The sequence below is a fragment of the Nyctibius grandis genome, chromosome 14 (assembly GCF_013368605.1).
Source record: "Nyctibius grandis isolate bNycGra1 chromosome 14, bNycGra1.pri, whole genome shotgun sequence".
NCBI classification, from domain to species: Eukaryota; Metazoa; Chordata; class Aves; order Nyctibiiformes; family Nyctibiidae; genus Nyctibius; species Nyctibius grandis.
Genome location: NC_090671.1, coordinates 14,062,479 through 14,087,522, shown reverse-complemented (window position 1 = coordinate 14,087,522; position 25,044 = coordinate 14,062,479). Strand labels below are relative to the sequence as shown.

General features: G+C 44.2%; 1 protein-coding gene across 2 annotated transcripts; it reads right to left on the bottom strand.

The window, feature by feature from the left end:
- Window positions 1-337: 337 nt before the first annotated feature.
- Window positions 338-24,672, bottom strand: MAPKAPK5 (MAPK activated protein kinase 5). 2 transcript variants are annotated; one of them, XM_068412605.1, is made up of 14 exons: window positions 24,407-24,672; window positions 19,635-19,708; window positions 18,315-18,390; window positions 17,033-17,130; window positions 15,454-15,562; window positions 13,212-13,301; window positions 12,509-12,604; window positions 11,193-11,273; window positions 8,181-8,368; window positions 5,774-5,894; window positions 4,991-5,121; window positions 4,494-4,615; window positions 4,031-4,135; window positions 338-3,282 (listed from the first exon to the last, which is right to left on the bottom strand). In XM_068412605.1, exons 1-14 carry the CDS (start codon window positions 24,440-24,442, stop codon window positions 3,188-3,190), a joined length of 1,422 nt encoding a protein of 473 aa, XP_068268706.1. In that variant the 5' UTR covers window positions 24,443-24,672; the 3' UTR covers window positions 338-3,187. The 2 variants fall into 2 exon arrangements, with proteins under 2 accessions (XP_068268706.1, XP_068268707.1); XM_068412606.1 differs by having other exon boundaries at window positions 4,500-4,615.
- Between the last annotated feature and the right edge of the window lie 372 nt (window positions 24,673-25,044).

The window sequence follows — 25,044 nt, the reverse complement described above, 5'->3', positions numbered from 1 at the left end:
CGACTGCCCAAACCCTACAGACCTTGGCGGGGGTTAACTGGTAGCACTGGCCACGTACTGCTGCCATCTCATGGAAAGCAGCGTTTAAAAGAGGCGATTTCAAGTTGCCAGGCAGAGCACAGGATTTTCTAGGGCTTTATCCAGCCCAGCCTGTCAGCCACTCGCTCATCTCAAAGCCTCAAGGCACTCCTGCAAAATACAAAGCAAAGTGCTTACTCATAGGTGTAAAGAGGAGGGCTGAGCAGGGCAGGGCAGGGCTGGGGCTGGCAGGAGAAGCGCGGTGCTGTGCCCTCCCTTCTGTACTCCATGGACTTGGGAAAAAAACAAAAGCAGGCAGTAACTTTTAAGTTTAGTAAAATCATTTATATACACCGATGCGTAATATTTACAATATAATACTGATCCAAAATAAACTAACATGTTACAGGTAACACTGGAAAGGAGAAATGAGAACATTTTAATACACAGAAGTTAAACGTGGCATGTGAGGACAGACTCAGATTTGCAAAAGAAAAACCTGAAGAAATGACAGCAAAATTTTGACACGTTGCTATTTCCAATCGAAACCTCTTTTGCCTAGTCAAGTTCTTCTAACTTTTATATATATATATAGCTTAAAATAATCAAGTCACAGGAGAAGTCAGATATACATAAAATTTTGGAAAGGTCAAATGATTTCAGATTTTTCTCTTAAATAAAATTCTAAAAAAAAATCCCCTACAGAGCTTTCCCATATCCTTTTAGTGTTTGTACAAAGAATGTCTTCTTTGATCCCACACGACCCTTCCATCTCAAGATATTTACAATATTCACAGTCTGCTATAAAGGATCAGTAGATTTATTACCAAGTAAAACCTTACATAATCAAGACAAGGTATCTTGCATTTATGTCAACTGAAAAATAAAAAACACAGGAAGGAGAAAGTAAAATACTACTTTAAAATATGTAAATGGATCCATTAAAGTGTATTTAATTTTGAAATCTAAACCATAACTTTTTAAAGAGTAAAATAATCAACTTTCTCATAGAAATAAAACCATTTGACCTTGAATCTTCAAATTATGTTTTCTTAATCTGTCCCTCCCTACCTCCGTTTTAGATCGGGCCATTCTTATTTATCACAGACAATAAAATCAACAGTAAATCCATAAAAAGCAGTTCCTTATTCACAAAAGCCCTTAGAAATCTGACTTTGTGGGGAATTTTTTGCACTCCCATTCGAACAAAAGTGATTTCCTTGTTTATTTCTCTATTTGCCACTCTTAAAAGTTCCAAAACAATGAGATATCCCAGAAACACACATGGATTTCAAGTTAAAAAGGAAATTATCTATTACGTTTAGAGATTGTGTGGATGTTGACATGACCTAGAATTTAGGGCAAGGACAGAAATCCCTATAGGGCCTCCAAACTTGCTGATACTACCAAGAAATGACAAATACTCTTGTCTCTTGCTAAATCTCTACAGTTGTCATCGATACATGTCAGTGCACAAATATTCCACGTAGTGTCAGAGGTACAATTCTGGCTTACACAAAAACTCCCTGTTTCCATCAGTGAAAGTGATGGTCAAGTAGGGACTGTGGTTCTTACTCTGCAATAAATCAGGCATTGGAAAACGGTCAGCAGGATTGAAAGAAAGCTGACGAGGTGCTGACGAAGGATGGGAAATGAAATATCTCCTTCATGTAGAAAAACTAAGTCACTGCTTACAAAATTTTATAGAAAGAGTCAGACACTGGTTTGCCATCCAAGCTAAAGGTTGCAAGGAAGCCTGGTATAGAAAAAAGACATAAAAGAACAAGGCTGGACTGCCATAAGAGTAAATTAGGAGACTCATGGCTCAGGTTTGTCAATGTAAACCCAAAATGAACGAGCTATGAAATATAACAATAATGTTCAAGAGTCATTACTAATAGCCCTGAATTGGCACTTCAGTCTGCAGACCAAACTCATTCAACGTCTGCACGGGTTTAGTACCAAAATATCTCTATAAAAAGCCTTCGACCAGTCTCAAAAGAAAGAAAAGCGTCAGAAGGTAGAAAACTAGAAATATGTACAGATTCATTTGTTTGTTTACTTAAAATTAAAAAAAAAAAGCAGCTTTTGGAGCCAATGTTCCAGACTAGTGTAAGATCTGCCCTGGGCAGCCTCATGGTGCAGGCAGCACAAGGACGTGTGGCAAGGAGCAGCCCTGCATCTGTTGCTCCCGTGGGAGGAGCTCAAAGGCATCAAAGAGACGGGGAGCTTGAACTCCAGAGGTGACACAAGGAAGGATCACCGGTGGATGCCCACAGCAGCACTATGACCCTTGCCAGGATGATCTCTTTCAAACAAGAGGACAAGTTTGAAACCAAGTGTTGGATCTTCTAGAAAGGGAAGAATGGAGTACATGGCTGAACACACACCACTGCTGATCTGGGGACGAAGCAGATGAACCCCACACTTACTGTTGTCCGTAGAAGATCCCACCATGAAAATAAACATAACTTGTACACAAGTAACGAGAACATTCTTCTACTCTGCTGTTGAACAATATGGTAAAAAGAGGAGTCTTATGCTGAACGGCCAATTCAGCCTTAAAGAAGGTCTGAGGAAGATGGGGAAGAAGAAAAAAAAAGAGCTATTGATCAGAACTGAAAACTACAGCAAGCACATGGACTCAGGCACCCTTGGCAGGGCCAAGCGTGGCTCTCGGGTCATCTAGCACAACGGAAGGCTGTTTAGTTGCCTTTACAGAAAGGCTCAGAATTTAGGCGCAAAGGGTAGCTATGAAGTTTGTGCTCCACAGCACTTGCTTCAAGTACTTACTGAGCAGGGTGTTGAGAAACTGTGGCTGTCTTGTTCACATACATAGTCATTGCAGCTGGCTGTATGTATAGCAGATGGAAGGCAGCTTCTGCAACTGGTTATTAAGAAAAAAAAATGGTCTTTAACAATATAATTCGCCCCGTCTGGGGGACTCATGATTAACAGTACATAAGTGATCATATATACCTCAAGGAACTGAGTTTTAAAAAAATATTACAGTACCAATGATTTTTTTTGTATCTACAACTATACAGCATTTTCAAGCAGTATGGAAATTTAATGAAATAATTATGATTTATTAATTTACATAAAAATACTTTTTACAGTTAAAGAATAAATCTTAAATGGTAAAAAAAATAAGATTAAGAAGCTCCAGCTATTGAGAGTCATGGGAGTTTGTCTGCTCTTCGATAACTTGTTTTACTATTTCTGCCAGTTTTAGTCGATCCACTTTATCTGTGAATCCTCTGCCTGAAAGGAAAAGAACAGGCAGTCAGCTGGTGCTGGGCACAAGGAGGACAGCAATCACGGCTGGAACTACACACTGACCGAACACAAAACAACCCTTCACGCAGCAACTGAGGACAGCATTGGCAAGGGAAACAAAGAGTTATGATCTCTAGTTCCACTGAAAAAAATTGAGGACTTAAACACCTAAATTAAAACCCAAGAAAAAACAGAATGAGAGAAGAGACACAACCAAGCCCTTGTGAACCTGGCTGATGCCCCTGGTCCCCTTATATTCGTCAGCATCTGCTCCTGGGGGCTGACACCTCTGCCACCCTGTTTTGTCACGGAGCCATCTGAACACTCCCAAGGCTGCTGGCCTAGTTTAATTCTCTTTCCTCCACAAACCAAGCAGAAGAGATGTTGAGCTGACATAGATGAGGGCAGCAACCTTCAGCAGAAAGAGGGTAATAAACAGCTGGAAGGAAACCAGCTCCAAACAGCTAAAGCGGTTTCTAAAGTGATGATCCATCTGTGCTGTTGTGTTCCTACATGACTTGGTGCCTTTGAAAACTCTACTCTGAATCTCAAACAGAAATTTTAAAGAACTTTCAACCTCATTTCCAGAACATCCATACCAGAAACAGTGTCAAAACCTAAATCAGCCTGACACAAACTCAAGAAATTTGTTTTATTTCCATATAAGGTCACTGCCTCCCCTCCTTCACCCAGCACTAGCACCATTCTCCGTGGAAGAGAAGGAGTTCCTCACCATTCCAGCTGAAGCTCTGAAGAGTGTCTCGCAGCAACTTACACTCTCGATTATACTTCCATGCCTCCTGCATCACTTCATTCAGCTTCTCATCTTCATTCTCTCCTATTTAGGAGAACAAAGATAAACGGGAAGTTTGTCATTCTGCCTCGCAGCAACACCCAGAGCTTCAGTAAACAGTGTGTGCAGTTATGCCTCCTCGCCTCACGCAACCTAGGAAATCGGTTTGAAAGCTGATGCTCCCGTTTGGAAGTTATTTTAACAGCTCTGCATGTCACTATTGACACTAATATTATGCATGCACCAAAATTACAGTCCACAGACAATGCTTTCCTCTTGAGACTGAGCAGGATGACGGGAGTTTTGTTTATCCTTCCTCACTACTGACACAGACTGATCTTGAGGCACAGCAAAACTCAGTGTCTTGCATGTTTAGGAATGGAACTTTCTTAAAAGTGGCAACCTTTACCAGCCTGTGGTAGAATGCACTGAGCAATCACATCTCTCAGCTTTTCCAGAGCCACGTTGGAATCGTTACTTCCATTCTCAGGGTCGTGGATATAAACACCATCCTTTGGCTTCGTGCTGCAGAAGAACAAGGAGGAAACAATTACAATTTGAATGCAACTCAAGTTCGTTACTCGTTGCATAACTGCACCAGTATGATGCTCTCTTTCACTGTCTGGAAAGTTGGGGCTGGGAGCTAGATTTACCATTAATTACAACAATGTCCTGCATTATGAGACTACTTTAAATATGAAGGAAAATAAATATTCCTTTAAATTAATTAAAGTAAGGGTAATCCTAATATGCATGATGCTATTTTTCAGATAGGTAACTTGAACAAAGAGAGGGAGATTAACTCAGGAGCATGGTTATAATCGAATGAAATTAAAGTCTTTCTCCATGCATCACGGCTGCCTGCGCTTTGATCTTTCAAGAACAGCTTTAGAGAGTTACCCCAGTAATTTCCTCTTGCGCAGGATTGGGTTGTTGACGGAGTGAAGGGGTTTGAGGCTGACTTTGAGGTCTTGGATTCTCATGTTCGCAAGCTGTTCCGCGTGAGCCTGTTGTATCCCTGCAACCATTGCCTGGAAGGAAAAGAGTTGCACTTGATGTTTAATTCACAAAGAAGCTAATTAAAAGAACAATAGATGGACAATGTTAGCCATGAACAAAAAAAAAAAAAGATACACCAAAATCCTATTTATTTCAGAGATGCATAACAAAAATCAAGTTTGCATTATGCTTAGAACTACACTCAGTGACTGTGGGGCAACATATCCCAACCTCCCAGGGGCTGAGTAAGACAAAGGATCATCTCTACATCTCACGTTCACAAGCTTCAGCGTGCTGACTGACCTCCTATTTGAGCAGAGTTTAAAGGAAGCACGAAGGGCTATTCATCTGCTGCTAATTAACGAGGTCAGAGCTGTAGTCAGGTATAAAACATGGGAAAAAGGAGAAAAGACCTACAGAAGAGTCCTCAGGCACATTTACTGCCATACTCTGTTCTCTACTTGTTAGCACATGGCTGCTCTTTACTGCCAATCTTGGGGCACCTTCACCTAGCCCAGATTTCAAATAGAACCGTTTCCATTTTCTTACAAAGCTCTCAGGCTCTCGTTAAGGCAGAAGGGGAGCTCTTTGCATAACACCACGTGAAAGAAACAACCCAAACCACCAAAGAGCTACTCAGCTCCACTATGCAACATTCTTGATAAAATAAAATGTTGGTTAGACCTTGTCCATCATCAGCTGGGCAGAGGGTAGGATGTTATCAAGTGCCTCAGTGGAGTTGAGCCAGGGATGGTCCAGCACACCTTCAATGGTCAGCCGCTCCTCAGGTTTGACCTTCAGCAGCCTGGGAGAGGAATCAATCAGTCCATAAAGAGGTCTTTGTCGATTCACAACGTGCTGCTCTGTCTGGGATCAGAGCACTCAGCAATCTCTAAACATCAGAGGGGCCAAAAAAAGAAACTCTCCCTAGCAACTAAAACACCAAGCTGACCCAAAAGCAGTGTGACTTTCTACCAGCTTCACTGACCCTTAATGCCCTGATATTTAACAGCTCATTCAGTTCTATTCAGCAACTCAGTGTAAAAGAAAGGTGCTGAAGGCCATTTTAGTACTACCTGTGTACTGCTGAACTCTACATTCACAGCCTCCCAGATGGGAAATTATCTTCCAGATAAACTGGAAATGATCCAGGTCGACACTCTCTGGAAATGCACATCTAGAGCTCAGCCATGTAACAGTCTCCACTCGTACCAAGGGCTCTGGGCATGGTGAAGTAAGGCAGAGTTTCAAAGCTGGAAACTTGTCTGCTGAATTAACTGCTCTCACCATGCAATTCCCTAGCTTTTCTCCCCCTGCAAAAGCCTCAAGTAATGGACGCTTTGGCAGGCTACAGCACCTCAAAATAAGAAGGAACTTTATTCTGAGATCTCTGAAAACTCCATGGAATTAAATTTTACTAGAATGAAACCCTGGAAAGAGATTTTGCAGATAAACTCATGTTCTCATGATAACCACAACTGTTTAATAAAAAAGTAAAGTTTCACACAGAGTGCTGACAAGTTATCCCAAGAGTCTCAATGAGAAACGGAAGGACTTGAGGAGTTTGTCACACTTTCTTAGACAATACTCTAAATCAGCTTCCTGGCTGCAAAGCAGAATTATTTAATGTACCAAGAAAGTGGAAATAGCTTTTACAAAATGCCAGCAGGACCACAGGCTAGCTCATAAATTTCACTTGCAAGGCCATGCTGCCAAACAGGTCATCAGTTCAGTTTTGATACCAAGACCCAAGACACATGCATTCCTTTTCCATAGGTTTTCAAAGTCCTAACCTATTATCAAGCACTCCAGCTCATAAAGCTTGAGGTCAGAAATGAGCTCGACATGCTTGAAAGGAAGCAGCTGCTTGAATGCAAAATATGACCTCCAGAAGCAAGACCCCATATGAATAACAGTCTACATAAATAAAATGTAAACTTATGCAGAGTTCTGTAAAGTCTAAATGTATTCCTGCACCATAAACACAGATTCAGACTCACTGGCTGGAAAAGACAAGCAGGAAAGGGAGTCCCTGATAACATCAGTGAGAAAATTAAGTGAAGTGAATCCAAGTAACAACAGTCTGTGAGCCGAGTTTCATGGCCATTTTAAAAGACAATGAAACCTTTTGACTGTGGAGCTTCTGAGTGAGAATAAAGAGTTGACCTTGGTGTAAGTGGAAGTTTCATTGCAACATAATCTACAATTTATTTGGTGAAAGGCTGTGGACTCTCCCGCACTGCTATAAACGGGTCCTGGCACCCTTTCCAAACAATGTGAAGCCCCTGGAGATTTTACAGTACGTCAGAGGAGACAGTGACACTTTGAAATTGTTTAATGGATTGATTTTTTTTTTCTATTTACATTGCTTTTATCCTTCCAGTTCCTCTGGTGATACAAGCAAAGGCAGTAAGTCCCTCTCACATTTTTGAAAAGCAAGTGAGGTCAAGACCTAATCAGTGCCACATTCTTGCTTTCAAACAGGACCATGGGATCACACTCTTTGAAACATTTGCAATTGAGAGATGTGCCTTGCATGAAAAGCAGTTTCCATTAGCATTTAGAATAAAACACCAATGCAAAACCTTATCTCATAGTCTGACACCTTGTGACAGATCTTAACCTCTTTTTCCACGCCTCACTTGACTCCTTTTAGACTGCATATTATATGCTCAGATCTACTGATGTTGGCCAGTTCCTATTACTCCATCTAAACGTCCCCTGATTTTAAACAGGAGTTTAGACATGACCACAGGAGGTATGTGCCTAGAGATGTGGCAGCCAGTTGTCTAGATTGTTCTGCAGCAAGGTAGTGTACTCGCTCCCCTTACAAACTACATGCACAATGCACTCTAGTAACTTCAGAGACAGGAGACATCCAAAATTGAACACAACAGTTGTGGAGGAAAAAAAGAGAGGGAAAGAAAAATATTTACCAGACTTCATTGGTGCTGAATATGATAGAAAATTGTTCAGCTGTATGTGCTGCAGACAATCCCCCCCGCCTTCGGAAAAATGAGCCCTTTGAAGTGATTTTCCAATTTCTTAATATAAGCAAAGAGCAATACAACATTTTCCTCAACTGACTCACTTTCGCACAATGTCTTTCGCCATTTCTGAGATCTGGCTCCACTCTTCCTCGGGAAATTCAAAACTTCCTGTCATGATCTTTTTCCGCATGTCCTTTGGAATTGTCCGACTGTGGTGTTTGGAGTAAAACGGAGGGTATCCACACAGCATCACGTAAATAATGACACCCAGGGACCACAAGTCACAGCTCTGAAAGCAAGGAAACGATCACTTTGGGGCACAATTTGCAGCAAGCAGTGGTGTAGCTACGTTAAAAGTTCTACGTGAGTCTCTAAGAAAACAGAAACACAGCTCAGCTCCTCCTGAAGGAGCATCTGAGGACCTTCCTGGATAAATATAAGCACAAGATAACTCCACGCTGCCGAGCTAAGCTACTTCCAGTACCCGAAAGTAGCTTGTTTACTGGAAGAGCTCCTGTAGCCCTGTGCTGGGCAATGGTAAATGGTATGGAAGCAGCCAGTGTGTCAGAGGGTGGGGTGAGCTGCACATTTATTACATCGCTGAGGATACTTGAATCCTAGTCTCTCTATATCAGAACATAAACCAGAATACAGTCATTTTTTAGAAGGTGAGACTAAAAAAGGAAACACCAAACAAACGAGCTGGCAGAGATACTTAATCAGAGAGGTCTGCAATGAAAAACACACGTCCTGAAAGCCACGGAGATGAAGAAGCTTCAGAAAGCCAGGAGTGGTATTTCACGGCTGCTCACGCTGCGCTCCCTCCTGCCCTCCCACCCCAGCCCAGAGCTCCCTCCCCTGCCCTTGCACTAGTGTTACTGCTTGTGTGATACACAACGAGCTCATCCAGCCAAAAACCAGCTCAGCAGAGCAGCTGAGAGCCAGACCTATTCCCCATCTGGATCTCTGTGTATTCAGGCAACATAGACACTACTCAGAAGAAGGGAAGAGGACCATAACAGCCTAGACTTCAATTCAAGCTTCTGTTGGACCATATCCTTAAGGATACAGCTCTGTCATCACTTGGTTATGGCATGGTGCAGGCCAGGGCTGGTAGGACCTGCTCTGACCCTGTGTAAACTGATCGTAGCGCAGCTGCCAACTGAAGTAACCTCAGCACCACTCTGTCTGCCCCAGGCTGTATATTCCACCGCCTACTCTAGGACAGCATCAGCATTCATGAAGCTGCACAGATAAACTCAGCAAAGAGAGAATCCCTGACCCCAATAACTGTTTTCTGACTGGATCAACACCAACCCAGGAAGGGCCCCTCAAAGGTGAGACTGTTTTCTTCTGGAGGAAGCAGATCAGCTCATACTGATCATTGAATCATACCCTGAGCTTTTGGCTTCTACAACACACGTGGATGCTGATAACAAAAGAAACTCCAAGGATTTACCCCATGTATGTATCCTCTTCAAGTTGTTTAAGCCAATCTCAGATGGTTCCAGAAGTCTAAATTTCTGTTTAGGTACCTAAATTCTCATAATTTTTCTAGTGACCGGAAATAATTTCTAATGAAATCAGTGGGACTTTAGGCATGTCAGTAGGAAACAGGTGTCTAAATTCTTTGTGGACATGGTTCCAAGATTCTGTTTCTCAAGAGTCAACCCCTTCCAGCCATGACATACACACACAGCTTAATAAAAATACTTGGGGAATCAAAGATGTGGTTTTTCCTCCAATTTAAATCTGTGGGACAGAGCTGCTGATCACAAGGGTGGATCACAGGCATTTCCACTCAGGCTCTGAATTGCTGTGGAAGGACAGTGGACCTGGGAGTTTCTCACACTCTATTCTGGGGAACCAGGCGTATGCCAGATGCTGCTTTTGCAGAGTCACACTTGACAAGGTAAGGATGAGGCTGCTGCTTTCAGCAGCCCTTCCAGTTAGTGCCACCATGACTGAAAGCAGTTCAGAGTGACCGATCAGTTCTTTAAATGAAAGATGAAAACAGAATCACTGTATCATACTGTAAATCCCAGCTGGAATCACCATCGATACTCAGCACTGCAGTCAGAAACCAGCTAACTTTAAAGTTGACACTCAAAGAAAAACACTCAGTGGTTCAAGCACTGCTAAGCCAGCAGGAACAAGTGATGATAATATGGAGGAAAACGTTTTGGAATGACCAAAAGGGAGTACAACCTTTCAGGATGCTTTCTGTCATGACTTTGCCAAGACTCTAGCAGCAGTTGTTATTGCCCATGGCTACTGCTACAGACACCACAACACACTACTGGTCATTTTGCAGAAGATTCTTCCTACAGACAAGGTACCACCACAGCTGCCTGAACGAGATGGCCTAAAAAGTGCTTTGCACATCCAGAAACTTCTGACAGCAGAAGAGAGGGTCCCTTTGAACCAGCCTCTTGTGGAGGTGAAAGAACTTCCCATATGGTCACGCTCCAGCAGAATCATTCCACTCTCTCCAAAATCTTGTGAATATTTAGTGCTCCTTTAACAGCGTTTGTATATTTTTCCTTTAATTAGAAGATCATTAATTAGGTTTGGACCAAGCGTGTATTTTATTATTCACTCCATCAGGAAGAACACGGAGCCAGCAGCACCTTTTAGCATATCATTTCTAAACTGAGATAAACAGCTCCCTGCACAGATCGTTATCTTCTAACCTGCCAGTTCAACTGAATGAAACCTGGTCTGAACCCAATACATTTTAGGGGAGAAATACCACTGTGTACCTGGTCACTCCTCTTAGAAAAGTCAAACAAACCACACTTTTGGGAAATACAGCCCCAAAGATACCACTTCCTTACAGCTGGAAATACACAAAACAGCAAGTAATGGGACATTTCCCTACTGTTTCCTAGTCAGCGTGAGATATTTGGCTCGTTAGATGTACTCCTGTCACAGAGATCAGAACACTTGATTGCTCCTGGCCATAAGTGTGTAATTTCAGGGCAATCAAATTTATTGCCTTAGGTGATAAACTGTGTCTATAGACTACTTCTACAGCAGATACATCGAGGGGGTGCAGGGGGGAAGACACTGTGCTTTAGAGATGTTGACTTGTGGACTATTTCATAGTTTACCTTGTTGTAAGTGTAAGGTGTTGGAGAGGTGGGGATAATACCAGATTTTTCTTTCTGATGTCGTCTTTGTGCCTCCAATACCTGTCACCATGAAAGGAAAAAAAAAAATAATGCAAAATCCATCCCACTTACAAGCACCACAAACAGTAATGCCTATGCCAAAGATGCCTGATGCTTTTCCTTTAGGTGGACTTATTCCAGCTACTGAAGACTCTGCCAAACTCAAACCGTTCTTCCTAAGACTGGAACTTTCTACATGGGAAAATTTCAGCTAAAATATTTTGCTGCTTTGGATAAAAATTCCAGTTTTGCATGAATTAAAGCAATTGCTCACATCTCTTGTTCAAAAACTCTAACAGACATCACTATGCTTTGGAACTAGAACTTAAAATGTGTTTGGGGGGTAACCCTAGCTCCAGAGATGTCCCTTTTTGTCTCTTCCGTAAACAAATCAAATCAAATTTGTCCCTCACTGATGAAATCTGAGTTTCTAAAAAACAAAATCTCAGTTTAAATATGCTCAGGAAAAGTTTTTTACGGGCTTGGTAGTTAATTTGTTTTAAAAAGCCCTGTCTGTAGTACACATGGCCCTTCACCAGCAGGCTCCAGTGGAGGAGGTATTTTCAGGGCACTGGACTGTGACCGAATGGTATGATCTCTGCAGCTGCTCCTCCTAGTCATTGAAGGCTGCCGACATGCCCAGTACTGCAATTAAACATCCATCTGCAGATTTCTTTTAATTTTCTTCAGGACTCCAAGACAAAGCACAAAAGAGAGCAGGGAAAGCAGCACTACAAAAACCATCCTGTCTGTAATTATAGATTATGTCTTAATGCTCACTGACAAGGAGGCCAAGCCACGGTGGACGGGTAACCCTCTGGCACTGCCCCTTTTTGAGCAACTGCCTTTACAGAACCTTTTTGTGTCAGCACAGTCCTTTTTTATGTAATCTTGTACGAGCCCCAGCTGAAAGTAGGACTGCAAAGCGGGGACTTTTCTAAACCAACCACTTTAATACAATAGAGGCCAATTGTCAAAATGCTGGAGCAGTCTCCCTGGTGGGAGCCAGGCCTGGGAGGGTCAGGAGGCATCAGCAATAAGTCAGGGCTAAGAACACAGTCTGGGAAATTTGCCTCACGATCTCCTGCTGTAATCAACAGATCACTGTGGCACTCCATCTTGAAAGGCAGCTCAAGATCCCTGCGCCCAGAAGCCCTTAATAGGGCAGCAAAAGCTTTTAAAATGACATGGTTATGGAGGCACAGGCAGTAAAGATCATTATTCCCCTTTAGCCTCGAACTGTAATAATTTGTTACCTGAGGTGCTACGTAATACGGAGTGAACTGTGGTGTCATCAAGTCACCTTGGTCTACTTTGGCAAATCCAAAGTCACACAACTTAACAGGTGCATCCTAAAACAAGGAGAAGAAGTTTCGTTACAAAATCTCATTGTATCAGCTTTTCTAATACATCCTTCTTGCCTTGTACTCATCTTACCTCTGCCACACGTACTCCTCTCTTGTATTTATACCCTTACCATTCCACAAAGCACCTAAAGGGGTCACAAGTTCATCTTTGACACAATCCTTTTTGTTTTCCTGGCTGCACTGGGTCAAAAGCAGTCCCCCTCTCAGCTTTGGAAAGCACTAAGCACATTGTAGGGTGGTTATGAACAGGAGAAGAAAGAAACAGGCAAGTGCTATGGATTTGTCAGTCAAAGAACCTGTACGGCATGTTAAAACATGGGGAGGAAATGGGGCAGAGAGGATCTTCTCCTCAGGAAAGCAGGATTCTATGTTGAGGTGGAGAACCCGACCCATAGTTAACAACAGCACCAGGGACAGGCTGTACTCTGAGCAGATCAGTGTGTGGGAAAGCAGGAAGCCAAAAAAAAGGTCATTTTTGTCAGCAAAACACTGCATTAATGTCACTTTACATTTTTCAACTATTCTGAAAATCACCACTGAGGCATTTCACAGAATTCAGCAGTAAACAAAGAACACCAAGTCTTCATCTTACCAGAGAGTTATCCTTGAAGAGGAGATTCTCAGGCTTGAGGTCTCTATGTGCAATGTTTAGTGAGTGGCAATGCTGCAAAGCCAAAGCTATCTGAAAAAGGGCACAATAAATCAACTACAATTACAGAACTCCTCCTTTAGCCCAGACAGTTATTTCAGCTTTAAAAAGGACAATGCCAACACAGCTTAGACCCCCGAATTGTCACTCCACTTGGGTACAATTCTGACTTAAGACAAGCCTGGCCACACTGCACAGTAGTGCAGTACAGCGTGATGCTCAGGAGATGAAGCCCACCAAGCTCTTCAGTTTGCATTCACTCAAAGCAAACAGAAAATAAAAGCTAAGTTGGACTGGGCTTCCCAACCATTTCAATTTAACTTGAGGCATTATTACCCCCCCCCAGAAGCAAAACAGATCATGGCAGTGTCCTTTTATATGCTGTGCTAGGCCTACAAGGTCACTACACTTGCTTGCACGCTCTCCAGCAATTACATTCTGTGTAACAGTCAACAACAATTCTTGCTTCAATATTTCAATGCATATTTTATTCCATTTGTTACTGACTTAAGAGTCAACATTCAGGCAGTTTCATCTTTTAACTTTTGGCAGTACTGTCTGCAATTTCCTCATTTCATCTGATATTACACAGAAACACATCACTTGATTCTTTCAGAGACAGCTTCTTACACTGCTGTGGTTTAGAAGCCTGTAACCCAGTCACAAAAGCTCTACAGACTGCACAATTGAAAGTGTAATTCATTTAAAGAAAAACAAAGCATAAACACTTAAACAGCATCACTGAAACAAAAGTAAGGCAAAGCCACACGACCCTTTTTGGAAATATCCCTATTGGCTTCTGCAGGAAACCCAAACACAGGACCCTGGGTGAAGCGCTGAGTCCTTCGAGTACTGCAAATCACTGGGACAAGAGAACTCGAGTGTTAACTTAGCTCAGGAACAAACACAAACACATCCCCAAATAAAACGAGGTAGCTTTGTGACAAGGTTTTAACTGTTACTGGGTACAAGGAACCTGTAGTTCAAGACTGATGAAGAACCACTAGATGAAACAGTAAGACTTCAGCGTTGCTTTCAAACTTCATTTGTATAAACATCAAAGTGAAGAGTTACGTGGGAGATGAGTAACCCAAGTGTACACACAGTCACAATTCAATTCCAAGTCTTGTCTTTTGGTATAGTTTAAAAATACTTTCCCAACGTGTTAATCCTGGAGGCTGCCTTGCATTGTCAAAATCAAACGGACCAAAAGACATGAAAACAAACTGTCAAGAATAATTCTGTACTTCCACCTAATTTCTTTGTTGGATGAAGCCAAAAAGGTAACAGCACAATCACCATTTCCTTAGAAACAAGTCAAAGCACAAGACAGAAAAGTAAGATGAAACGATTTGACCCTCTTTTTTGCCTCAGTACCAAACACTCTCTCCCCAGCTTAAAGGGAAGCAAGTGATTGGGACATGGATACATTAATAAAGTCATGCTAATTTACATCAAATGCTGTAACATCTTGTCTCACGTTTTCTTTATTCACTGCAGTGATCACTGGTGTGGGAGCTGGACATTTACTGCTCAGTATCTCCAGTACAGCCTCTCACCTACGGTTCATACATCTTTTGTTTGGAATGCAAATACACCCTCTGCAAGGAGCAAACGAAGGCAACTCAGGCCCTCGGCTTCATGCCGTGGCGCCAATTCCCATGCAGAATTCAGCCATTTCGGCAGCAAGATCCTTCTGCTAGTCCTCTGCTGTGGCTCCCTAGGAAGGCTACCACGACATACAGCCATACCATCTTTCCCACAACCCTCCCATTAACCCAAGCTTTCTCAAACTGGAGCTCAGGAGCCACGCGGGGTTTGGTGAGAGCCTGTGGACTGCTGGATGTAACACTTTTGGAACAACAGTGAGGGATGCAGCAGGACGATGGTGCAAGAAGAGAGCTCTCTCTGGTGAAGTGTTCTGTAGACCAGGTTAGGAAAACCATTGCTAAGGACAGCAGAGACAGCAGGGTCCCAACCCAGAAGAACTAGCCCACACCTTTAAACTCTTTGCTTCTATTAAAACTTCGGCATTGTCAGGTTATAACAAAGCAGGCAATGATCATCGGATCATAACTGAGGATTATTTTAGCTTCCTTTTTTCCCACCCCCCCACCCCAAGAAATTGTTAAATACTTTAGCCATCATCATTCATGGATTTGCTTATACATGGATGTTAACTTGCCTGCTTTGTTACTTGGCTTGCTTGCTTCTCAGTAAAGTGCCGGTGCTGGCTGATTCTGTGAAATAGCTCTCCCCCTTCCATCATCTCCATTACAATTAGGAGCCGAGCCCTGTTCAAAAGCATTTCATTTTGTTATATTAAAAATAATCAAAAAATAACAGAATTGCTAAGCTAATAACGCATACTTCATATCTAGTGACGCAGGCCAAAAGAGAGACATATACTTGCTTCTTCTACAGTTGTTCTAGCCATTTGGGTTCCTAATTTTGCCTTTAAGCAGGTAAACTGCAGGATTTTCTGGCTCCCAGCACAATCTGACTCCCTGATTGTCAGCCAGGAATCTACAGTTTGCTCTTCACGTTGGGCTCCCACACCCAGCTGGAACAAACACCATGGACATGTCTACATGGATGCATTCAGATACACGCAAGCTCCACCCACGCTTTCCACCAGCAAGCCAGCTTGGACCTGGAAGCCGTTTAGACTCATCAACGTATAACTCTGCCCTCAAAGACTACTACAGCGTGTAAAGTCTTGCATTAAACAGGTTAAACAGCTTCCAGGCTGGAGCTGGCTTAGAGCTCAGCGTACACCTGCCTGCGCCCATCCTTGCTGACGTGCCGACCTGCCCAGGCGCTAGAGGTGTTCACGGCAACTTCGAAGCAGAAGGTTGAGGAATTCTCTTTGATGCTTTTGAGTCTGGATACTCCACTGTACCTCATTACTGTAATTCACAGTTTTATTGCCATAATTATGAAGGATAACGAAGAGGAAGCGTGGAGATCAGGACTGCTAGATCCTCAAGAAACTTAACTTCTAGGTCTTCTCGCCACACAGCAAAACCAGATACATCAGAGACTACGACAGGTCTCAGCTCTTTAATTCTCCCAGCTCTGATTTTTTTTTCCTCAGCTAATATCCAATTAGAAGACGATGTTTTATCCCAAGCAATGAAAAATAATGTCTGCTTCATGTTTTGCTGTGTTCATTTTAAGCAGGACAATGTATTTTAATGAGAGTTTACAGGGCAGAACCTAGTATTTTTAGAAACAATTCTCTCTCCCTGTGTTTTTTTCATGAAGAATGGCACTCTGAGTTCCCCAGTGGCTCACAGGCATCACCATCATGTCAAAGGATCTCACTTAGGATTCTAGGTAGCAACAAGAGTCACAGCTCCAATCCTGCTTTAACAGTGCTTTGAAAGCAGAAGGAAGCTCAAGGGTTACAATTAAATTCAAGCTCCTAAAGCAACATCAAAGCAGGACAGAAGCTAGAAGTTAACCTACTCTCTCAGACAATGCAAGTATCACAGACTGAATCAATGAAAAACCTAAGAAATGAAGATATATTCAAAACCAGTAGTGAAGGACACCAATTAATTTAAATATGCGAGGGTCTGGGCATTGATGGGGAAAAAGCAAGCATTGCTTAGTCTGAAGTATAAACATCATATCTGGAACACCCTATAAATATTCATTTTGGGCACATTGTGATTAAAAAAAAAAAGGCAAACTCCACTATACCTTGGCCTAAACATGGCAAGCAAGCTGTGGGAATGAATCACCCTATGTAATCTTACCTTGGGCTGGATTCATGTGGGAACTGCACACTGTTAGCATAAACTTCAATAATTTGAACAATATTTGGATGTGTTGCACACATCATGTGCAGACGTACCTTGAAGAGAAGGGAAGAAACGTTACTGTACGCGGTGACATGGACTTGACCAGTTCTGCTCCTCCCTCTGCCCCCAAGACCATGGCACACACGAGCCCGTGCGCTGCCAGCTGTGCTCAGCACCAGTCACACCTCAGTTAAAATTATTCAGAAAATAAGAAGTGCCTACAAGCATTCATACGAGGGACCAACAGCCATTACACTACTTGGACCAAGTAAGACAAAAAGATCACACGTTGCCAAACTATTTGTTACAGACCATGGAAACAAACCCAGCAGAGTTCCAGAAAAAGCCCAATATTTTATTTATTTGCGTTTTTTAAATAAATCTAAAGCTAGAACTAGCTTTAAAGTAGCAACAGAGATACCATTGAAACCGAAAATTTATGAATAAAATCTGAAATTCCATCATCTGGCTTCTTTATGGCCTGATGAGCTGGCACTCACAACATGTGAAACCTCATCTCCTGTTCCAAATTGCTGAAACAGGCACCTAAGGAATTTTCTCCAGTTTAAAGCTACCTGGACTGCTAAATTAAGTCAAGGCTTGATGCTCTTTGTACATAGATTATTTTTCCCTGGCAATTTTAAATGAGAATTTGCTCAGTAACAAGAAGTGTAAGTTGCCCAAACCTTGAGGACAATTAACGCTTCTTTCACTTCCATGACACCTTGAACAACTGCCCATCATTTTCAACAGACTGTTTGGCACCTTGGCACATCTCGCCAGCCACAGCAAGTCACAAATAGTATCAGTGAGCTTATTTGGTTTCTCGTACACAGATAAACCCACACCAGTTCGAGTGCAACTTGAAGCATTCTTGGCAGTTCTCAGAGTAGTGACATCCAAGAGTGAGATGTATGGAAACAAAATGAGCTCTAAGCTATTCATGTTACACGACACGGGACGCAGGGAGAACGCTAGCTTTAAAATGCAGCTCTATAAATTACACTTGCACACACACAGCTACCACCTACAGCAAACTGAGTTAGAAAGACCCTGTTTCACCCACCACCTCACCCCTAGGAACCGAGCACAGCCAGGCTAGAGGACCAAACCCAAGGAATCTTGCACAGCAAGATCTGCAGAACACTTTTTTTTTTTAAAACCATTGCAACAATTCACCAAAAGGGTGAGACTTCGTGGTGTGTCAGAAGGCAGACAGTATAAACAGGAACTATACCTCATTTCTAGCTTTTGGACGATCAAGAAGAATTTTCAGTGCAAAGCGCTCTTGAGAGGATTTTTTCACGCAGACTCTGGTATTACAGCAATAAAATTATTCAGTCAGCAAGAAGGTTAAAGAGACACTTCAAGCAATTGATCTGTAGTTTGCTCTCTACGTGGGGATTAACAGGAGTGCCCACGATCTGGAATATACAGGGCACCCGTCACCACGTCCCAGCTTGAAAGCCTCAGTTTTCAGCCTTCCACAACAATCTCATACATTATGCAGAAACACCTAACACAAAGTTATATTTTCAGCAATGCAGAAAAAGCACTTTGGAGCAACGAGTAACTGCAGGCAAGCAGAACGCGCTCTAGACATTCAGCCTGAAGAGATACTTTTGATGAAAAAACCCAAACCACGCTGTGGCAGCCTGAATATCTCCAGTGGAGGGAGGAGCCTGCAATAAATAAAGTGTTTCTGAATGGAAACCAAGTGAGCCACACACGGTTTTTTTCCTCTCTTTCCCCCATTTAACATTAACAATTGAACTGCGTCAGAGGGAAGGGCCCACATATTAACAGGCAGCTAAAAGAATAAAAAACAAAGGGATATTTTAATAAAGATCAGAGGCAACGCAGCAACAGAAAATGAAGGAGGAGAAACCAATTGCCTGGGCAGGAAGATAAATGGTGGCAAAAGACAATCGCCCTGTCAAGCGCCCAGAAACAGAATGGTGCAGACATTTGTTTTCCAGCGCTTGTTCAAATCCCCCCTCCCAAAGGGGAGAGTTCTTGTTGAAAAGGGGACATATATTTTGCTTTACAGAAAGCCTCCAGTTCCTGCAGGGGTTAGGAATTCACGAGGGGCCAGTCTGGTATGAGATGTAGAGCTCGTGGCACTATCTGCTTTGGCCTCACATGATGGTGTGAAAAAATAGCTGGTAAAAATAGCTAATGGGTGCACAGAGCTGATGCCCCAAGTGCTGATAGTGTAGACGGGAGCAGAGACCTTTGCACCGCGCTGACACTCGTGTCAAAAGGACAAAGGTGTTTGAGCAGGATTTTCTGCTGCCACCGTTTCACAACCGACTCCTGCTTTGCCTCGGGAATACGGCAGTGAGACGGGACAAGGCAGAGGGGTGAGGAGAGTTTTTGCTTCAAATGTATCCCATAAAAGACAATACCTCAGCTGCGACCCACATGGAGTACAGCGACATTTATTTGTTTATAGAGTCCTCCACATATCACCTCACAATTAAAATACCCGCTCACTTCTCCACAGCTAATAAAACAGGCTGAGGTTACACACAAACCCGCAGGGGTATTGTCTTACCTAACAGGACCACTGATCCCAGCTCCCAGCTTCTGAGTCCAGTTAATGTTGTACTCCTCTAAAATGGAGGTTTCCTATTCAAGAAGGAGCAGGGGGAGGGGAAAGAGAGTAAAGAAAAAAAAAATAATAAATTACTACATTCCTTCCAAAAAAACCAGCTCAGCAAACCTGCTTTGCAAGATACCTGAGCAGAGAAAGAGCCTGCTTTGGGGTTTTGCTTCACCTAGGAAAATGAAACATAAATACAAATGCTCACATAATAATATATCTCAGTTCAAAATTATTTCTGTGCAGCTGAGACCGCTCACCCTGGCATTTTGAAACAGGATTATTGAGAACAGTAAATGGGATCTTGCACCTTTCAAACAGAAAGCGTACCAAGGGCACTTCACCCCCTGACTCTTGAATCCAGCTTCCTACCTATAAATGATCAATCACAACTGAACACAAAGGCCCAATTTCAGCATTATTATGCATTTTTTGGTCATATGGTACAATGGAAAATGATTTTCCTGCTTTCTTTGGGTTTCCAAACCTTTGGAATCATTATACAGTAAATCAAACCGTGCATGACTAGTTTTAGCTTGTCTGATAATGAACCAGGCTCATGTTTATAATCCTTTTGTCCAAATCCATATAAACAGGGTTTGGCTTTGCTATGACACAGCTTGGGTGCTATCATGCTTAAACATGTCACAAGGCGGGACGTAAACGCAGCTTTAGTGCACAGCGTTTGATTAACGCCGCTGCCGTGTTACCCAGACGGTGACCGAACAGAGCAGGGCTGAGCGGTGGGAATGCTGGAGCAAGCTCAAGTCACAGAATCACAGAATCAATGAGGTTGGAAGAGCCCTCTGGGATCATCGAGTCCAACCATTGCCCTGACACCACCATGTCAACTAGACCAGGGCACTAAGTGCCATGGCCAGGCTTTTCTTAAACCCCTCCAGAGATGGTGACTCCACCACCTCCCTGGGCAGCCCCTTCCAATGGCTAATGACCCTTGCTGAGAAGAAATGCTTCCTAATGTCCAACCTGACCCTCCCCTGGCCAAGCTTGAGGCTGTGTCCTCTTGTCCTAGCGCTGGTTGCCTGGGAGAAGAGGCCGACTCCCACTGCGCTACAACCTCCCTTCAGGTAGTTGTAGACTGCACTAAGGTCACCTCTGAGCCTCCTCTGATCACCAGCCCACACCTACTAAGTAATACACACCATAAAATCCTGCCTTTGTTTTTTTTATGAACATTGCTACCTACGTTCAGGAACAGCTGTCAAAAAGCCATGCTTTTCTTGGAGTTTGTAAAAAAAAAAAAAAGCTAGCAGTGGAGAAGCTTAAGCAAGCAGGTAAAATACTTCCCAAATGCACTGAAAACAAAAGGAAGAGTCCACTGCTTGCAAAGCAACTTTATTCCGATCACATTTTCCCCTTCTGTGAACTTCCATTCAGAACATGCAGCGTTTCAGGATTCGCTCATGCTACAAACTACGAGAAGACTGAGAACACTCGTGCTCTCAGCTAAGGTATGGAAAATGGCAGTGCCCAGCCTGGGATGGGTGGGCTCTGCTGCAACGGTCCTGGATGAACACTGCTGCCAGGCTGGAGCCAGACCTCAAGCCACACGGATTAAAAACAAAGCAAGAGAGGAAAGCTGATATTTAAGGCAAGATCTGCAGGGATTAGAGAGTGAAAAAGATAGATATGAAAGGAAAAATTGCCTTTTAACACAGTCTGGAGTGGGTATCACACGAATCATAAATGACTGGCGTGAAAGGTGTAAAGGAAGAAGTTAATTTTAACTTTTAACTGGAGATTTTATGAAGGGTTTTAAGAGACAGTGGAAGAAGAGCACAGTGGATCACACACGGCTGCTTGTTTTCAAACAGAAGCACAAATAAACTTTCTTATCAATTTAACTAACATAGATTTCACTCGTAAGAAGCATATTAGGGAAAAGCTGATTTAATTTTCCTGATATTCAGGTACAGAGAATTGAAGGTGTCACAGGTGGAATGAAAACACAATTTTAGAAGAGCATTAATGAGCAGAGAAAGGGTTTCTCTGAGCTGGGGAGTACCTCCTCGGCACATGCTTTCAAGATCACGCTTAAGTGTTTAACTTGTGAAGTCAAACCACTGAAATGGAGAAGCAAACGCCAAAGTCTGGAGCAACATCGTGATTTAGTGACAATTCTTCGTTATTTTTTCCAGTGTTTTACTAAAAAAAGCTGATATTTTTGTTTTCTGCATTTTAATTTGGATTCGAATCTTCCTTGAAAAGCAGCTTTACAACTTAGAAATAAAAATGAATAATCTAGTGATCAAGAAATACTATTCAAAATTTCCTAATGACATGAAATACAGTATTTGAGAACTTTGATCTCCATCAACGTACAGAATTACTTCTACCTCCTTCTAGTTCAGAAACAGGAGCTCCACAGCTAGTGCCAAGACTATATAGCTGCAAATCAACACGGGTTCATAACATTGCATGAAATATTTAAAATGTACAGATATAAAACTGCTCTCTGAAAATATCAAAATCTATTTCAACTGGGAAGCCTCAATGCCTTGCCTCTTCATTTAGAGTAATGTCCTGTGGATGCAGGCAGCAGAGGGTACGGTATCCTGTACTTAGCTCCACATCTGGAGACTAAAATGCCTTACGGTAGCACTGCTGCACAGCACTGAACTTGTAGACTGGGCTGACAGGTCAGCTGGAACTAATCTGCCGGGCTGGGAACAGAGGCAGGAGAGTGCCCGAGACAGCGCTTTCAACAAAAATCTGCAGTGGTGCAATTTCTTCCTGTAAACCTTTTTGCTCCTACTATTAAAGGAACTTTAAACTTCCAATCACTCCTTAATTTCCAGTGGGCAGAGGGAATAAACTAGTCTGAAATTTATTCAGTTACAAAAAAAATTCACACAAACTTTAAGAGCTCTCTTCAACAGCACAACTCCCTTTCAGCAAGCTCCGAGTGCCTAAAACAACGGTGTGAGCATCCTCCCACGCAGAGTCAGCAGTCTGGGATGCGAACAGCCTGGAAAGGCAGGACTGAGATTTCTCCCAGCTCCATCTCCAGCAAGCTGCTCTCAGACAGGGTCAGGCATGCACTGGGACTGCTTGGGGGAAAGCTCACGTGCTTCTCGGTTTCCACTGAATACCAATGGGAAAAGGTTTGAAATAAGGTACTTGAAGAATCATGCACGCTCACTACAGTCAATTAAAAGTCCACAGACTGCTGCTTGGACAAACTCCACGTATTCAACAAGTGAAATGCCAACAACCAGTGCAACTCCACCTCCGCTGCTCCAACACGCAGCCTTCCAACTTCAGCTAGTTTGCCCTAAACAGCGATCACTATCTGGAATCACAGACCTTAAACCTGCAGACGCAGGTGAAAACCAACCAAGCTTGAACAATAACCAAGTATTTGAGAAGCAGAGAAATCAGCATAATATATAAAAGTACTAAATTACATTTTAGATTCAGACAATGCCTATAACCCGAAAGATTTGCCCAGAATCTGTTTGTCCTCGGTCAGAACCCCTCCAAACCGAGGGGGGCAGGAGGCAGATACAGAACTGTCCCTACACCTACACAACCGCTTCGTCTCTTTTTGTTTTGTTTTTAACCCCCAAGAGCTCTGATGTGGATCTTTACTTCACATCAAGTACCACAGGAATACTTGAAGAACCTTCTTTTTGAAAGCCTTCCAGACAGCTACTTCACCTGCACCATGCCAAGACTGATAATGAAGCAGGAAGAGACAGTGCACAATTTTGGTACTTGATCCTGTAGTTTAATTACAACCTGGGTTGTCTGAACACAGTGCTTAGATTTCCTTCTGCTTTAGGCTTTTTTAGTTCAAAAGGCAAGACTCACATATCAATCAATCAATCTAGATTTCAACAACACAAGACACTGTTGCTACATCTCTTGCATTGATTTTTGCCCCCAATGAGCTTTGTAAAGTCAGACCCCACCGTGGCAGACAACAGGGCTAAGGAAAGATGGCAAATGCCGATACACGGGGTCTTTTTACCTACATCCTTACGGCATTCATTCATCTTATTAAAATAAGCATTTATGAAAGCATCCAGAACCTGTGACAGCAAATGCTTTGCACAAGATAACGAGCCTGCAGAGCGTCTTTAAAACATTGTTTTATTGTCACTTCATCTCAAAAGGGTTTCCCCAGCTTCTTCAGGAAATCCGCTCACACAGGTCACAGAAGGATTCGCCGGGAAGCACTAAGCTCACACACCGATTCTCGCTGTAAAAAAAGAAATCCTGAATCCACCACCACTTGAAACACAAACATCCCACACGCCAGATTTGTTTTCACGACAGCATCCGCACAGGAACTCGGAGATGGACGGAGGCGACAGCATTGCCTCGACAGCCGGGGACTGCTGCGAGGCACAGACCCCGCTCCCGGCCACCCCGAGCAGCCCGGTTCTGCTCCCGGCAGTCTCAACGTCTCAACACCGATCCTCCAAGGCCGGGTCCCGTGGAAGCCGTCTGCCTGCAGCTCCTATTTCCCTGCCCGGTGCCTGGCGCTCCACACCGGAGCACTGCAGGTGACGAGCCCGAGGGCAGCCGGGCCCCGGCGGAGGGGCAGTGAGGCACAGAGCCGCAGCCATAAGAGAAGGGGGTACCGGGACCCGTCGGGTCGCAGGGCCCTGCCCGGGCTGCCCACCTCCCCTCGCAGGGCAGGGGACGAACGGGGGCCGGTGGCGGGGAGACCCCGAGCGCCGCTGCCTCCTGCCTACCTTGATCGTCTTGTCCATCTCGTGATCCTCCGACATCCTCCCGCGGGGCTACGGGCGGCCGGGGGGGGCGGGAGCCGCCGGGGCGTCCCCAGCGAGGGACAGCGGGGCTGCGGGGGGCGAGGGCCGGCGAGGCAGAAGGCAGGGAGGGAGGGAGGCAGGCGGCGAGGGCGGCGGCGCGGCCGGCCCGGGGGCGCTGGGCCGCGCTAGGCAACGCGCAGCCCCGGAGGAGCCTTTGTGCCACCGCCGCACCGCCGCATCCCCGGCCGGGCAGGCCGGGGGGGGGGGCCGGGACCCCGCGAGGAGGCGGGGGAGCGCCGCGGGGAGGGCGCGGGCGGGCCCGGAGCCGCCGCTCAGCCCGGGAGACGCCGCCGCCGAGGCGCCGCCGCCGCCCGCGCCGCCCGGGAGCCAGGCATTGCCGGTACCCTGCGCCGGGCACACCCGCCGGGCGGCGCGCCCCGCCGCGGCGCCACCGCCCCCTCCGCGCCCCGCGCGAGAGGCCAGCCCGCGCCCCCCGCCTCCTCCCCGCTCCCACCGGGGAATTTTAGGAGCCTCCGCCACTGCGGTGGCGCGGTTTACAGGCGGCCGCCGCCACCCCTAAAAGCGCGACATCGCCATCAAGGTCCCCTCGGGGCCTTCTA

Excerpts from the sequence above, each read along its gene's own strand:
- MAPKAPK5 (XM_068412605.1), bottom strand. The coding sequence starts at position 24,442 with ATGTCGGAGGATCACGAGATGGACAAGACGATCAAG. Across the intron at positions 19,709-24,406 it reads AGATGGACAAGACGATCAAG|GAAACCTCCATTTTAGAGGA; the intron begins GTAGGCAGGAGG and ends CTTCTTGAATAG. Across the intron at positions 5,122-5,773 it reads CCCAGCTGATGATGGACAAG|GCAATGGTTGCAGGGATACA; the intron begins GTCTAACCAACA and ends TTTTCCTTCCAG.